General features: G+C 45.7%; 1 protein-coding gene across 1 annotated transcript; it reads right to left on the bottom strand.

The window, feature by feature from the left end:
* Positions 1 to 3,545: 3,545 nt before the first annotated feature.
* On the bottom strand, positions 3,546 to 16,656 carry LOC115778171 (hornerin-like). The gene is made up of 7 exons (XM_030726225.1): positions 16,443 to 16,656; positions 15,665 to 15,775; positions 13,987 to 14,096; positions 10,220 to 10,495; positions 4,473 to 10,146; positions 3,793 to 4,364; positions 3,546 to 3,728 (listed from the first exon to the last, which is right to left on the bottom strand). Exons 1-7 carry the CDS (start codon positions 16,654 to 16,656, stop codon positions 3,546 to 3,548), a joined length of 7,140 nt encoding a protein of 2,379 aa, XP_030582085.1.
* Positions 16,657 to 18,164: the final 1,508 nt, after the last annotated feature.

Here is an 18,164-nt window from a genome sequence, read left to right as displayed (position 1 = left end):
AACCTGCATTATTACAAAATATTCCACTGTATAAAACTGAAATCTGTACATGTACAATGTGCAGAGGAACACCAAATGTTATTTAACGTCAGATCCTGAAATGTTGGTGTGTTAATGAAAATACTGTTACTGTGCCATGTGCGTAAATAGGTGCATCGCCTTTGTTTTCTGCACATGTGACACTGCAGGAACTTAAAATCAGTATTGCATATTCATATAAAAGATTTGAAAACATTAATCTGATGCACTAACTGTCACATTAAGAGTTGTGTTTTGACTGGCATTTCAATAAAGCATCTAATGGCTCTGAGAGAGATAAATTAAAAAAGAAACTACATGAAAATCTTTCTGTGCGTGCTGCTGAAACCTTAATTATGTACCGATCTGTGTGCAGAAAGGAAACTACAAACCTGAAACACACTTCAGTTCAGTTCTGCTCAGTTTCAGCAACATCATCAAGAGCAGTAATGGACTCGTTTCTATACACTTAAAGTAGGGACAGAGTGAAGAGTTACTGGACAGCCCAAAGTTTTAGCACCACAGCTTCGAGCCATCCACCCTTCAGTTACGTGCTTTTTCTGATAACATTCCCCCTCTCATTACAAATAAATTAAATCCTGACTGCTTTCAACACCGAATATGAGTTTTTCTGTGGTACAGAGAATTAGAGGATCTGGCCCCTTACTTTTAAGGGAATAGTATTGTATTGTGTATACAGTACTTTTGACTGGTACTGTTTATTCATTTTGCTCTTTGCTCTTCTTAACCAACTTTAAGAAGTTTGTAGCGCAGTAAAAAACAAGTACAAAGTGTAGGCTATATTTGCCCTGTTGAAACCAATTTTAAATTAATTGACACAAGTTCATTGTTTTTATTTATGTGGATATATAAATATATATACATACGTAGCATTCATTTAACTCAGTAAAATTCATTTAAATGTTTAGTGATAAATATCAAGTGAAAAGGGTTTTGATTACTATTAATCACAAAAAATCAAGATAATAGATTAAAGCTAAAATGCTTTTTGATGTCAACTTGAAACTTAGATGTGAAACATAAAAGTGAGGTCAAAGGTCAAACGTGACATATTTAGATGCAAAATATGTTATATTTAGAATCCTCATATACCAGTATCATTTCCTAATTGTTAATACAAAAAAAGGGAGAAGTTCAAGCAGAATTTTAAAGATAAAAGAAATTTTATTAAAGTTAAACCTTATTTGACCTTGAAGATAATCTTCTGCTGGGAAAACAGCCAGTGTTTAGCTGCAGAAAAAAGAACACCATGGTCCCACATCTCTGTGATGTGATAACTAATCTCTAGTAAGCAAATTTTTAACTGTGCAGGTGGATATCATTCCAGAGGTTTGAGACCCCAATCCCTCTTAGTATGGCAATAAGATATCAGATATATCCGGGGAAAGGCCAATAAATCTATTCTAAAACAGAGTTGTGGAAGTGCAGAGATTAAAATAACCAAACTCAAAGTCTAGTGTGATTGTCGTATGGGTAATGCAGTGTGCTTAAAATTATAGTTACAACTATGCAAAGTGTCAAGAAAGAAACAATTTGTCTTTTAATATTTAAATGTTTTGTGTAAAGTTCTTTGAATTGCCTGTGTGTCTTGAGAATGCTGTATAAAAATAAAAGCAGTGCCTGCAACGACTGAAAAGTTGGTGAAATATCCTTTATATTATGTAAATATTAGTGTTGTGTCTTTCTATGTTGAGGCTTCGAAGTGTGTGTCGAGTACTTCAGGAAGATTTTCGTGGAGCGTGCGTCGAGGCTTGTGTCGATGACATTTGAACTTGGACTTGGACTTTATTGCGAGTTTGTTTGAAGTTTATTCCAGATTTTTTTTTTTTGACGATGGAACTACCCAGAAAAAGGAACGGTCTCATAAGATATGCGCGTAGTAATAAATTAAGCAGTAATTAAATAACACTATCATGTTCACATCACAACCTTTCCACTACTGACCATAAAGACAGATGCCATATTAAGTTCAAAATTTATGTACTGGAATCATATTTATTCCGTTCAAAGCTTCACACACCAAAGTCATGGAGTGAGTAATCAGCCTGTTTTACACTTTCTTTCCACTTGATGGAACAGAGCAAATAAAAGACCATGACTCTTCGGGCCATGAATTCACAACTGGATGGAATGATTCAATACAGATATTTGACTATCACTAGTAAATATATACATACAACTGTCAATATGGGCAATGATCATTACATATCCATGCATCCATTTCAATAGGTGAGCGCATCAGTGGAAGCCAAGTGGCAAGTTCAGAAAAGGATGAGCAGGGGCAGCATTTAGATTGCACTCAAGGAGATCATAAGAACTAAATCCAAGCTCAACTTAAGCTAATCAGATCATTGGGTCATCATTTGCCATAACCATGTAAGCATAGATCTACCATGACTTGTATCAATGGTTGGCGAAAATTGTGTGCATATTTCCTTGGCACACATTGGTCCCCTCAGCAGCAACAGTGCATAGCTTAAATAGCAGCAGATACCAGAGTATTGTTACCATCCATCCCTTTATGGCCACAGTGCACCCATCTTTTAATGACTGCTTCCTACAAAGCAAAGCTAAAAGCACCAGTACTGTCCACCAACTTGAGGTTTATTTTTTGTGCTATGACCTACAGCTTGAAATATTGTGTAACTGATATAATTAAAGTGGACAAGTCTATCAGATTGCTGTGCACACATTACTTTTATATTATGCAATAATTGCTCATGGCATTTGATATCTGTTGTCCTGTTAATGTGTCCACACATTAAATGTTAAGGACTGTATTTGTATAGCGCTTTCCTACTCAGTGATTTTTTACATTCTCACACAAACACATGAAGATATACATTAGACAGCTTTATTCAAAAATTCAGACAATACATTGAATATAGATACTTATGTACAGATATATCTTGATTATAAAATAGGTACTGCTTGTGAAGCTGTGGGGTGTTTCTGGGAGAGCCCTATGAGGACCAACCTCTACCATGCCCTTTGGGGGGGCGGCCCTCACCACCTTTGGAAGGATGCCCGTCATGACGGCCCTCATGCCCTTTGGAGGGGCGGCCTCCATGGTCAGATGCGGGCTGGACATGTAAAAAAGGTGGGCCACCTGATGACGTTTGCTACTGCTCCCTGTGACAAGTACATGTGAGCTGAGTGACTGGGACTGAACAGATGAAGGTTGGCTGCCAGGAAAACTGGTCTCGCTACCTTTGGAGGGATGACCCTGACCACGGCCCTCGCTACCTTTGGAGGGATGACCCTGACCACGGCCCTCGCTACCTTTGGAGGGATGACCCTGACCACGGCCCTCGCTACCTTTGGAGGGATGACCCTGGCCACTGACCTTGCCACCTTCGGAGGGTTTGCCACCATGATCTGATGTAGGCTCACCACCTAAAAAAGGTGGGCCACCTGATGAAATTTTGCTACCACTCCCAGAGACAGGAACATGTAAGCTGAGTGACTGAACAGATGACTGTTGGCTGCCAGTAAGACTGGTTTCATTACTTTTGAAGGATGACCTTGACCACGGCCCTCGCTACCTTTGGAAGGATGCCCCTCATGACGGCCCTCATGCCCTTTGGAGGGATGACCCTGACCACGGCCCTCGCTACCTTTGGAGGGATGACCCTGACCACGGCCCTCGCTACCTTTGGAGGGATGACCCTGACCACGGCCCTCGCTACCTTTGGAGGGATGACCCTGACCACGGCCTTCGCTACCTTTGGAGGGATGACCCTTACCACTGACCTTGCCACCTTCGGAGGGTTTGCCACCATGATCTGATGTAGGCTCACCACCTAAGAAAGGTGGGCCACCTGTTGAAATTTTGCTACCACTCCCAGAGACAGGAACATGTAAGCTGAGTGACTGAACAGATGACTGTTGGCTGCCAGTAAGACTGGTTTCATTACTTTTGGAAGGATGACCTTGACCACGGCCCTCGCTACCTTTGGAAGGATGCCCCTCATGACGGCCCTCATGCCCTTTGGAGGGATGACCCTGACCACGGCCCTCGCTACCTTTGGAGGGATGACCCTGACCACGGCCCTCGCTACCTTTGGAGGGATGACCCTGACCACGGCCTTCGCTACCTTTGGAGGGATGACCCTGACCACTGACCTTGCCACCTTCGGAGGGTTTGCCACCATGATCTGATGTAGGCTCACCACCTAAGAAAGGTGGGCCACCTGATGAAATTTTGCTACCACTCCCAGAGACAGGAACATGTAAGCTGAGTGACTGAACAGATGACTGTTGGCTGCCAGTAAGACTGGTTTCATTACTTTTGGAAGGATGCCCCTCATGACGGCCCTCATGCCCTTTGGAGGGATGACCCTGACCACGGCCCTCATGCCCTTTGGAGGGATGACCCTGACCAAGGCCCTCATGCCCTTTGGAGGGATGACCCTGACCAAGGCCCTCGCTACCTTTGGAGGGATGACCCTGACCACGGCCCTCGCTACCTTTGGAGGGATGACCCTGACCACGGCCCTCGCTACCTTTGGAGGGATGACCCTGACCACTGACCTTGCCACCTTCGGAGGGTTTGCCACCATGATCTGATGTAGGCTCACCACCTAAAAAAGGTGGGCCACCTGATGAAATTTTGCTACCACTCCCAGAGACAGGAACATGTAAGCTGAGTGACTGAACAGATGACTGTTGGCTGCCAGTAAGACTGGTTTCATTACTTTTGGAAGGATGACCTTGACCACGGCCCTCGCTACCTTTGGAAGGATGCCCCTCATGACGGCCCTCATGCCCTTTGGAGGGATGACCCTGACCACGGCCCTCGCTACCTTTGGAGGGATGACCCTGACCACGGCCCTCGCTACCTTTGGAGGGATGACCCTGACCACGGCCCTCGCTACCTTTGGAGGGATGACCCTGACCACGGCCTTCGCTACCTTTGGAGGGATGACCCTGACCACTGACCTTGCCACCTTCGGAGGGTTTGCCACCATGATCTGATGTAGGCTCACCACCTAAGAAAGGTGGGCCACCTGATGAAATTTTGCTACCACTCCCAGAGACAGGAACATGTAAGCTGAGTGACTGAACAGATGACTGTTGGCTGCCAGTAAGACTGGTTTCATTACTTTTGGAAGGATGACCTTGACCACGGCCCTCGCTACCTTTGGAAGGATGCCCCTCATGACGGCCCTCATGCCCTTTGGAGGGATGACCCTGACCACGGCCCTCGCTACCTTTGGAGGGATGACCCTGACCACGGCCCTCGCTACCTTTGGAGGGATGACCCTGACCACGGCCTTCGCTACCTTTGGAGGGATGACCCTGACCACTGACCTTGCCACCTTCGGAGGGTTTGCCACCATGATCTGATGTAGGCTCACCACCTAAGAAAGGTGGGCCACCTGATGAAATTTTGCTACCACTCCCAGAGACAGGAACATGTAAGCTGAGTGACTGAACAGATGACTGTTGGCTGCCAGTAAGACTGGTTTCATTACTTTTGGAAGGATGACCTTGACCACGGCCCTCGCTACCTTTGGAAGGATGCCCCTCATGACGGCCCTCATGCCCTTTGGAGGGATGACCCTGACCACGGCCCTCGCTACCTTTGGAGGGATGACCCTGACCACGGCCCTCGCTACCTTTGGAGGGATGACCCTGACCACGGCCCTCGCTACCTTTGGAGGGATGACCCTGACCACGGCCCTCGCTACCTTTGGAGGGATGACCCTGACCACGGCCTTCGCTACCTTTGGAGGGATGACCCTGACCACTGACCTTGCCACCTTCGGAGGGTTTGCCACCATGATCTGATGTAGGCTCACCACCTAAGAAAGGTGGGCCACCTGATGAAATTTTGCTACCACTCCCAGAGACAGGAACATGTAAGCTGAGTGACTGAACAGATGACTGTTGGCTGCCAGTAAGACTGGTTTCATTACTTTTGGAAGGATGACCTTGACCACGGCCCTCGCTACCTTTGGAAGGATGCCCCTCATGACGGCCCTCATGCCCTTTGGAGGGATGACCCTGACCACGGCCCTCGCTACCTTTGGAGGGATGACCCTGACCACGGCCCTCGCTACCTTTGGAGGGATGACCCTGACCACGGCCTTCGCTACCTTTGGAGGGATGACCCTGACCACTGACCTTGCCACCTTCGGAGGGTTTGCCACCATGATCTGATGTAGGCTCACCACCTAAGAAAGGTGGGCCACCTGATGAAATTTTGCTACCACTCCCAGAGACAGGAACATGTAAGCTGAGTGACTGAACAGATGACTGTTGGCTGCCAGTAAGACTGGTTTCATTACTTTTGGAAGGATGACCTTGACCACGGCCCTCGCTACCTTTGGAAGGATGCCCCTCATGACGGCCCTCATGCCCTTTGGAGGGATGACCCTGACCACGGCCCTCGCTACCTTTGGAGGGATGACCCTGACCACGGCCCTCGCTACCTTTGGAGGGATGACCCTGACCACGGCCCTCGCTACCTTTGGAGGGATGACCCTGACCACGGCCCTCGCTACCTTTGGAGGGATGACCCTGACCACGGCCTTCGCTACCTTTGGAGGGATGACCCTGACCACTGACCTTGCCACCTTCGGAGGGTTTGCCACCATGATCTGATGTAGGCTCACCACCTAAGAAAGGTGGGCCACCTGATGAAATTTTGCTACCACTCCCAGAGACAGGAACATGTAAGCTGAGTGACTGAACAGATGACTGTTGGCTGCCAGTAAGACTGGTTTCATTACTTTTGGAAGGATGACCTTGACCACGGCCCTCGCTACCTTTGGAAGGATGCCCCTCATGACGGCCCTCATGCCCTTTGGAGGGATGACCCTGACCACGGCCCTCGCTACCTTTGGAGGGATGACCCTGACCACGGCCCTCGCTACCTTTGGAGGGATGACCCTGACCACGGCCTTCGCTACCTTTGGAGGGATGACCCTGACCACTGACCTTGCCACCTTCGGAGGGTTTGCCACCATGATCTGATGTAGGCTCACCACCTAAGAAAGGTGGGCCACCTGATGAAATTTTGCTACCACTCCCAGAGACAGGAACATGTAAGCTGAGTGACTGAACAGATGACTGTTGGCTGCCAGTAAGACTGGTTTCATTACTTTTGGAAGGATGCCCCTCATGACGGCCCTCATGCCCTTTGGAGGGATGCCCCTGACCACGGCCCTCACGCCCTTTGGAGGGATGACCCTGACCACGGCCCTCATGCCCTTTGGAGGGATGACCCTGACCACGGCCCTCATGCCCTTTGGAGGGATGACCCTGACCACGGCCCTCATGCCCTTTGGAGGGATGACCCTGACCACGGCCCTCGCTACCTTTGGAGGGATGACCCTGACCACTGACCTTGCCACCTTCGGAGGGTTTGCCACCATGATCTGATGTAGGCTCACCACCTAAGAAAGGTGGGCCACCTGATGAAATTTTGCTACTGCTCCCAGAGACAGGAACATGTAAGCTGAGTGACTGAACAGATGACTGTTGGCTGCCAGTAAGACTGGTTTCATTACTTTTGGAAGGATGACCCTGACCACGGCCCTCGCTGCCTTTGGAGGGATGACCCTGACCACTGACCTCGCTACCTTTGGAAGGATGATCCTGACCACTGACCTTGCTACCTTTGGAGGGTTTGCCACCATGGTCTGATGTAGGCTTACCACCTAAGAAAGGTGGGCCACCTGATGAAATTTTGCTACCGCTCCCAGAGACAGGAACATGTAAGCTGAGTGACTGAACAGATGACTGTTGGCTGCCAGTAAGACTGGTTTCATTACTTTTGGAAGGATGACCCTGACCACTGACCTTGCTACCTTTGGAGGGTTTGCCACCATGGTCTGATGTAGGCTCACCACCTAAGAAAGGTGGGCCACCTGATGAAATTTTACTACCACTCCCAGTGAGAGAAACATGTGAGACAAGAGACTGGGACTGAACAGATGAAGGCTGGCTGCCAGGAAGACTGGTCTCATTACCTTTGGAAGGGAGACCCTTGTGCCCTTTGGAGGGGTGGCCTTCAGCACTGCCTTTGCCTCCTTTGGAGGGATGGCCTCCATAGTCTGATGTGGGCTGACCACCTAAGAAAGGTGAACCAACTGATAAAATTTTACTACTGTTTCCAGTGACAGGTACATGCGAGCTAAGTGACTGGGACTGAACAGATGAAGGCTGGCTGGCAGGAAGACTGGTCTCACTACCTTTGGAAAGATGACCCTGACCACTGCCCTCATTGTTCCCTTTGGATGGGTGGCTCCCATGGCCTGATGTCAGCTGGCCACCTAACAAAGGTGGGCCACCTGATGAAGGTTGGCTGCCAGGTGGACGACCCACAGAATGACTGACCATGCCACCTTTGGAGGGAGTGTCCTCACTACTGCCACCACTACCTTTGGAGGGGTGGCTCCCATGGTCTGATGTGGTCTGACCTACTAAGAAAGGTGGGCCACCTGAAGTTTTGCCACCGCTTCCTATGAAGGGTACATGTGAGCTGATTGACTGGGACTGGTCAGGTAAAGGATGGCTGCAATTTGGATGGTCCTCTTTGTGCTCTTTGGAGGGGTGGCTGTCATGATGCCACATGCTGCTGCTGCCCTCACCATCCTTGGATGGGTGCCCATGTTCTGATATGGACTGGTTTACTGACAAAGGTGGGCCACCTGAAGTAGTTTTGGTAACACTCCCTGTGAACAGTATGTGTGAACTGAGTGACTGGGACTGGTTAGATGGTTGGCTGCCAGGTGGATCACCCTCACCACCTTTGGAGGGGCAGCCCTTTGTGTGCCCTTTAGAGGGGCTGCCCTCACCGCTGCCCTTGCCACCATGCCCTTTGGAGGGGCGGCCCTCACCACTGCTCTCATCACCTTTGGAGGGGCGGCCCTCACCACTGCCCTCGCCACCGTGGCCTTTGGAGGGGTGGCCTTCATGGCGGCCGCCACCGTGCCCTTTGGAGGGGCGGCCCTCGCCACCATGCCCTTTGGAGGGGCGGCCCTCGCCACCATGCCCTTTGGAGGGGCGGCCCTCGCCACCATGCCCTTTGGAGGGGCGGCCCTCGCCACTGCCCTCACCACCTTTGGAGGGGAGGCCTTCTTGGCGGCCGCCACCATTCCCTTTGGAGGGGCGGCCCTCACCACTGCCCTCGCCACCTTTGGAGGGGCGGCCCTCGCCACCATGCCCTTTGGAGGGGTGGCCCTCGCCACTGCCCTCACCACCTTTGGAGGGGAGGCCTTCATGGCGGCTGCCACCATGCCCTTTGGAGGGGCGGCCCTCACCACTGCCCTCGCCTCCTTTGGAGGGGCGGGCCTCGGCATGCCCTTTGGAGGGGCGGCCCTCACCACTGCTCTCATCACCATGCCCTTTGGAGGGGCGGCCTTCATGGCGGCCGCCACCATGCCCTTTGGAGGGGCGGCCCTCGCCACTGCTCTCACCTTTGGAGGGGCGAGCCTCGGTCTGCCCTTTGGAGGGGAGGCCTTCATGGCGGCTGCCACCGTGCCCTTTGGAGGGGCGGGCCTCGGTCTGCCCTTTGGATGGGTGGCCCTCACTGTGGCTATCACTTGAAGTGGATTGGTTACTGCTTACTATGGATTGACCATGTGAAAAATATTGGTTGGTGCTAAATCCTGGGAGGGGCCCATGGTAGACCCCTGTTGTCAGTTGGCTATTGGGTGGGTCTTCATCTTCATGGTTACTACAGGACAAATCTTCCTCTGAAGGGTTGCAACATGGCAGGTCATCTAATGGTTCGCAGCAAGGCAAGTCATCTAATTGTTCACAGCAAGGCAGGTCATCCTGCTTCTCTGCACCATCACAAACAGCAGTGGCACTTTTATCTGGCCCATCAGGACTGTTGATGGATTCTGAGTCACTATATGTCACCTCTGTTTTGTCTTCATTGCATGAAGTCTCTGTCTCCGTCTCTATTATTTCAGTTTTATCTCTTGCTTCTATTAGCTCTGAGAGTTCTGGGCTGTATGGATAATTAGCCATATTTAAGTCACCAAGACCTCTTGGGTGACGATCCCGCTTACTTCCTTTAACTGTACAAGTTGCCAGGATTGTAGATATCTCACCAGCTGAGTCCGAAAATATAATCTCAAGGATGGAATCCTGTAAAGAAGTCAGGCGTTAGAATAAAATTTATAAAGATTAAGGTGGAGAGGGAGCTGTTAGATATCCTTACTGTGTCATTTTGTGTTGATATCTGCACAAATACTGCTTCAGGAGTTGTTTTGAGTGTTCTCAGCACTGCATCTTTACCCAGAGCCTTGACCCTCTGCAATCTTGCTCCAAGGGGCAGTTTCACTGTGAAATTTGTTAAGCTGCAACTCACTGCTGGTGTTGCCCCACACTGAGACAAGGCAGGATGCTCACAGTTGATCACAGTCATCACACTGGTTTGCTGTAGGTAGTCAAAGTAGCTTACTTCCATCTGTCTAATCCACTTTCCATTTGAAATCTGCAGATAAAAAAAAAAAGCAATAAGTATCCTACTTTTTAAGAATGGATTTCTTAATTGAAATCTCCAAATATAAGAAAGCTAGAGAAGCAGTTGAAAGCTGGAAAATTTAACCACAAACACACATACATATAAAGCTGCAGAAGTGCATTAACAGCATAAAGTCCTTCAATTTTACTCTCCACTTCAGACAAATGCAACCAAAATGTTGAAAGGGTACTAAACATCCAAGAATTGGAATGTGTTACATATCCTTGAAAGGTAAAGTTTAAATGCAAAATTTCATCGTTCAACACCTTGTGGTTTTCGTGTAGTTTATAGATGGAGAGGTTAAATCTCCTGGACTGACAGACTGATCCCGGGATGGACAGTATGACAGTATTCCCCTGCTCCATTTTACGTGAAAGGATAAAAGGAAGTTAGCCAACAATCAATGGATTTTTTTTTTTTTTTTTTTAAAGAAGGCTAGGCTTATTTTAACCACTTTATATTCTTCACTTTTCATATATCTTAGAGCAAAAAAACAAACAAAAAAAAAAGCTACTCATGAGCTAAGGGGAAATAGGCCTGCACCTTGATAAAACTTGAATATGCAAAAATACAACTTAAGACTTGGAACTTCACTATGATATTTAACTACCAACACCTAAAACAGGACTCAAAGCAGTGTTTCAGCAAAAACAGTTAGCTTGGCAAATCTTGTCAACCAAGTGTTTTCTCAGAAATGCTAATCTGAACCTGGTGGTGGCACCACTTGTTTGGCTTGCTACTTATCAAACCAGGCATAGTCTTTTAGATGGTCCTTTAGTGGTTGCCACAGTGGATCATTATCCATCACATCCCACCTGTACCCAGCCTTCTTTTCAGTCACACCAACCCTATGCATGACACTCCTCTCCACAACATATGCACTAGTCAGCTCGCTTGTTCATTGGCCGGTGCTTTGGATGATTTATTCCAAGTATTTAAACTATATTGCCAAAAAAAAAAATTTCACCCATCTAAATCATTTCTTCAGGTGGTCCAGTGACTTCTTTGGCTGAAAGTTTATTGAAAAACAAAAAAGCACCTAGGCATGTGGACTGCTTCTACAAACATTTAAGAAATGGTGACACTTAGGAGCTCAATGAATTCCAGCATGGTACTGTGATAGGATGCCACCTGTGCAACAAGTCTAGTCATGAAATTTCCTCACTAAACATTCTAGTCAACTGTTTGTATTATAACGAAGTAGAAGCAATTCAGGACGGCAACTCAAAATAGCAGGGTCAATTCAATTTTAATTATAGAGTGCCAAATAAAGCTGTCCCAAGGCACTTTATATTAGAAGTTAAAGAACATACAGTAATGATCCTGAAGTGAATAATACAGAGGTTGCCAACCTTCTGCAGAGTCAATTTGTACAGATATCCAAACTATGTATCCTTCAGATTAGGTCAAGAGCTTCATGGAATGAGTTTATATAACCAAGCAGCTGTATCCAATCCTTATATCACCAAAAAGAATGCAAAGTGTCAGATTCAGGGATGTAGCGCATGCCACCACTGGACTGGAGACATGTTTTCTGGAGCGATGAATTACACTTCTGTTAACAGCCAAACCCAACTTGTCCATCGGATTACCAGCCAGAGAATGCATTTGCCTGGCTGCATTGTGCCAAGTCTAAAGTTTGATGAAGGGGGGCTGTGGTATAGGGTTGTCTTTTAGGCTTTGGGCTCAGCCCCTTAGTTCCAATGAAAGGAACTTGATGGTTCAGCATACCAAGACAATTTGGACAATTTTATACTCCCAACTTTATGGGAACAGATCAGGAAGAGGCCATCCCATAACATGACTATACACCAGTGCACAAAGAAAGGTCCATAAAGACATGGATGAGTCAATTTTATGGAGAAAGACTTCATTGCTACCCAAGTACAGAGGTAGTTCAGTAGCAAAGATTGCACACCCCAGGGAGCCCAACCAAGACAGACCTGTGGCCCTGACTTCTCATCTGATGAAGACCATGGAGAGGCTCATCCTGCACTACCTTCAACTGGTGAGCTAAGCACTGCACCCCCTGCAGTTTGCCTACCATGTCATCTCCCTGCTGCACAGATTCCTCTCACCCAGAGCAGGTGACACTGAGGTTATGTTCTTTGACATCTCCAGTGCTTTCAACACCATCCAGCCTGCACTGCTGAGGGGGAAAGCTGGAGGGAGCCGAAATAGACAGGTAGCTGACTGCATGGACCATTGACTAACTCACCAACAGACCACAGTATGTGAGGTGCCATGACTGTATTTGATGTGGTAGTCTGCAGCACGGGGGTACTGCAGGGCACAGTCTATACACTTCAGACTTCAGGTACAGTGTATCACAAAAGTGAGTACACCCTTCACTTGTCTACATATATTTAAGTATATCTTTTCATGGGACAACACTGACAAAATAACACTTTGACACAATGAAAAGTAGTCTGTGTGCAGCTTATATGTAGCGCAACAATTCATCTTAAGATCCTCAGAGTTCTTTGCCATGAGGTACTATGTTGGAGCTTCGGTGACTTTGTTGGGTAGCGTGAGACAAACACTAAAAATCAATGCCAGCAAGATGAAAGAGCTGGTCAGACTTCAGGAGGAAGTCTCCCCCACAGCACCAGTGAAAATCCAGGGAAAGGACTTTGTGTTAGCAAAGGTGACATCCATTATGGACAACCTCCCCCATCACCCTCTGCATAGGACCGAGGGTGTGCTGAGCAGCTCCTTCGGTCAGACTGCCATCACTGTGCACACAGTGTACCTTTACATATACATTTACTTACATTTCCAAACATATATACTGTGTATGCTGTACACAAATTTACCTTCTACAAGTGTATATAGTGTTTTCAAATGCATGTATATTGATATTTTATGTACAGTGTTTTCCCCATTTTATTTTTCATTTTATCCTTTGTACTTGACCTGCTGTTATATACAAATTTCCTTGCTGTGGGATTAAAGTTTTATCTTGTCTCCCTTAGTGGAGTCCAAGCCTTGACAGGTCAGGGCTGTTTTGGCAGCAAAACAGGAACATATTAGGCAGGTGGTCAATGTTATTCTTGATTGGCGTATGTGCTCACCACAGCCATTTGCATCCTGTTGGCAGAATCCATCACCATCTGTCCTGCATTTCTCTCCTTAACCTACCCAACACCTCATCACCTCTGTTCCTTTCACCTACAATTGCATAGATGCCTGCTCCAATCACCAATCCAGAGTGCAAAGTGAAAGAAACTAAAGTTATAATCCTACTCGCATAACAATAGTCCACAAGTGGTGAAATCAAGATATTGGGTAACGCAAAGTAATCCTGAAGGGTTGATGCCACTCTCTACGGAAGAACCCCCCCCAACAGCCCCACATCCAATGTGATGTGGGGTCAGGGAAGCTTTAGCAATGTAAATATATTCCTCTTACATTTTGAGTGTACGATTTTATAGAGTTGAAACTAAAAGAAAATAAATTACCTTTAATGCTATGTGGCAGCTGGTGTAAGGGAACTCCAACAGCAGCCAAGGCCCGAATATCCAAACAGAACCATGACATCTGTCCAGCAGTAACAATAAGCTCCTCCCATCTGTAGCGAGACAAGATCAGACAGATTGGGGGTTCACACAATTTAGGACAAGACAGGCCTGAGGGAGGGGGAATGTATACAATTTTCTTCATTTGAAATTTTTTATTATATCCTTACTAGACAGAGGATTATACTTAACACAGGATCTATAATCAGGAAAATGAGAAAAAGGTGCAGTTCCATAGGGTTCTGTTCACAAACATGATATGACCTTATTAGTGCTAGGTGGCATGACTAAATTTAATCAGCATTCAGTTTCTGCACAAGTGAACCTTTATATAGGTTTAGAGTGGCATTTTTTAATAATCAGAAGTACATTAGTATCAAAAATGTAGGTAATTAAAAAAAAAAAATTTACACAAGCTACTCTTAGACTGAAGCAGCATCTGACACAGGGAGTAGGTTCTTAAAGTGCTTCCTGTGATTTTCAGTTCAATGCCATTTTTGTTGCCACTGATTTTAAAGTGCATCTGGTATTAACATTTCCACAGTACACCTCTGGTATGTGTGGCTTTGAATTCAAATGTATATAGGTGTGCACAACAAAAAAATAAATAAAAGTTGAAGATGGTTTGGGAAGAGCTATAGAAAGGGCTGCACCCAGGGTATTTACATAAAATTTCTGAAGCCTGGATTATCCACCACCTTCAGGCTGAACACATACATCATGAACTGATTCAAACTCAAGTGTTCATCACATGTGCTCCTGTATGCGTCTGCATTGTCTACAGCCACAAATAAGGTAGGAACAAACTTTTTGAAAACTCATTCTATGGACATAGTGCACCTCTGCAGAGAACTGCAGATAATTTCTATGTTTTCTCTGCATGTGGCTGACAGGACCTAATTTTGCATCAGTGTGACAGGATTTTACCAGTGATAGTTTAACTGCTCTTAATCCTCCATCTGTCTGTTATACTACCTGGTTAGCTAGCCTCACCCAATATACACTTCAGTAATTTATAAATACATCAGTTGAATTAGAAAATGAATGCAATGGGCATCTTAGGAACACCAAAAGGCTAAGTCAACTAAAAAAAAAAAAAAAAAAAAAAAAAAAAAAACACAACCAAGTCAAGAACATTCAAGGAGGTAGGTGTATCAAGTCAAGACACTTTCATGAATGGAAAAGGGTTTAAAACAAGGTAGAAGTCACTTGTTACACAAAAAGGCAGCCAGATTAGCTGTTTAGAGAACATCTAGAAGAACCTGTACAGTTCTGACAATTATAGGTACAGAGGGAAAGATGAACTTGTCCCAATGATGAAAGAAAAATATGAGAACCAATTGAGAACATTTCCAAAAGTTTGGACCCTGAATAAGTAGTGGAGTCACAAAACTTTATTCCAAGTGGATGTTTTGGAACATTATTTGACTGTCTCCAGCTTCAACACTTGACTGTTGTGCCAGCTCTGCCGATTGCATAAAAACACTTTCGTTTTATTTCTTTGTCATTGTGCTCAGGTCTCAAACAGCATCGGAAATATAAAACTTCTATAAATCTACATTCTCCTTTGATTCATGAAGTTGTAAAAGCATCTGCGATGACTACATAAAATCAAACTCACCTTGCAGACGAAGGTCAGAGTGTCGGACCTGCGAGAAGCGAAGATATAGGGACGTGTTGCCGCAGCGAAACTGTGGCCGGTTAAAGTCCGAGGAGTCTGCACCATCTGAAACTGAAGCAGTGATTGGTTTCATAAATATGAGTTACTGTAACTGCTTCAGAAACTGGCAGCTTAAAAAGGTCACTGCAGAAAATGTCTATGGGCCCTCCAAATCTGCAGAATGTTAAAACTTCTGGTCCAATTAAAAACACCTACGGAGAACACCCAGAAAATAAGATCATTGAACTCTTAGTCAGGCTTTAAGCTGAAGTCATGTGTCTGTAAGGTGCTTGTAACTTACGTTACAAAAAAAAACCCCTGAAAAAAACCGGCAGAAATTGACTCAAAAACTGACAACAATTCATGTTCTAAAGCAATTAAACTTGCCCTTGTGTCAGACAGGGAGGACGCACCTTCGAGTGCGGCCACATCTAGTTGGACTGGTCTTTGATATCTTAGACATTTTATTTGGCATCAGTTGCTGGAATAAACTGAACTAATCTGGAGCTTTTTTTTAAAAGTTTCCATTTCTGCAGCTTTAAATTCACTGTTTCAATTCAAGTTTTAATCGCTGGAAGAGTTTGGGAAAATATGCGCTTCACTGCTTTGATATAAGTCTATAGACACTAATCATATTCCGTTCTGACTTTTTTTTTTTGATTACTGAGAGTGATTTCTTTGTGCCACCTGCCGTTTAGGGCAGTTATTTGAGTGGAACATAAACCAGGTGTTCTGTTACCTTCGAGAAACTTCCAGACCGGCACCGGTAGAAAGCCTCCACCGCTACGTTTCTCCACGAGCGACTCGGAATCCGAGAACAGCGTCAGTGGGTCGGACAAAGTTCCGCCTGCATCCCAGCACGGTTCCTCTGCCATGGCGAACAAGGCTAGAGTCGCCAAACTAATCCAAACCCAGGCTGTCATCTTCTTCATCCAGTCGGGATCCGCCGACATGCTCCCAGTCGGCATACATGCGCTTCTCTTTGCCCGCTGTGGAAGCTCGGAGGGAAGCGGCTAAAAGCCGCGACCTCACCTGAGCCTGAAAAGGGCTTCCGACCACCTGGAGCTGCTTGTTGATTGGATAATTAGAACCGGAAGCTGACTGTGAGAAGGATGAGATTTTTTTTTTAATTTATTCTTTACATAAGCTTAACCTTTATTTACGGACAGTAGATATAGGGACAGTATAGCAGTTTTACATCAGGTCGAGCACAGATCATTCAACATAAACCGTTAAAGAAATAAACAAAAGGCCAAACACAGCCTGACAGTGCTGAAAAATTTAGTTAAATTGCGCATTTTAAGGAAGATCAACAACGTCAGGAACGACAAGTTGAGCAAGAGAACAGAGAGATCATGCAGGATCCACAACTATTATTCATCTCATATTGACACAAAAACCTCCTTACAATAAGTACATGACACATCTGACATTTAAGGTGGTGAGCCATCAACAGCAAGCCTTAACCACCACTACCACTACTGCTGCTACCACTACTACAATTTAGGGTTATTGTTATTATTGTTGTTCTTCTTCTTATTGTTATAAATTCATTGACATCTATCACTCTGGAAAGGGATTCAAAGCCATCTCCGAGGCTCTGGGACTCCAGTGAACCACAGTGAGAGCCATTATCCCCAAAGAGAGAAACTCTGGATCCGTGCTGAACCTTTACAGGAGTGGCCTGCCTACCAAAATTACTCCAAGAGTTCATCGACAACTCATCCAGGAGGTCACAAAAGAACCCAGAACAGCATGTAAAGAACTGCAGGCCTCACTCACCTCAGTTAAGGTCAGAGTTCATGTTTCATTATTAAGAAAGAGACTGGGCAAAACAAGAGTGTGTGCTGCTTAAGCCTTTAGGTTTCTGTGTGTTCATTTATCAAACAGGAATGACACAAAACAAGAATAAGGAGTCCAGTTATTAAATTTAATTAAACCATTTCAAACAGTTTACAGATTAATCTGGACCAGACTGCATGCCATGCCCGTGTGAGATGGCATGAAGTACTGGCACATTCTAATTCAGCTTACAGTTTCATATAGTCTCAGCATCAGTCTTGGTTACATCATTATACAAAACAGAATGTGGAAAACAGAGAATTTCAACAACAGGGTATTCAGATGACCTCGAAGTCTCCATTTCTATCATTGTGTAGTCTTCATCAGCGTGGTTCATTGTACACTCAGAGCACAAGTTCATGATGACATGGAACATTATAAGCTTCTGTATTTTTAATCAGTTATGTTTATCTTCCAATCAAAAACAAATTTCTCAGGCAAGTAAATTATGTAAGATATACATGTGGCATATACCATGAATATCCCAACAGGGGAAAATGTTTATTTTCTTAATAGTGCAAAAAAGTGTTCAACTTAGTAAAATACACAAAAAATTCTAAGAAAATGTCTTTAGTTTTAGTTGATTTGTTAAAAATGGTGTCACATGCGCGCATTGAGA

The sequence above is a fragment of the Archocentrus centrarchus genome, chromosome 3, assembly GCF_007364275.1.
Source record: "Archocentrus centrarchus isolate MPI-CPG fArcCen1 chromosome 3, fArcCen1, whole genome shotgun sequence".
Taxonomy (NCBI): Eukaryota; Metazoa; Chordata; class Actinopteri; order Cichliformes; family Cichlidae; genus Archocentrus; species Archocentrus centrarchus.
This window is presented reverse-complemented; position numbering and strand designations above follow the sequence as displayed.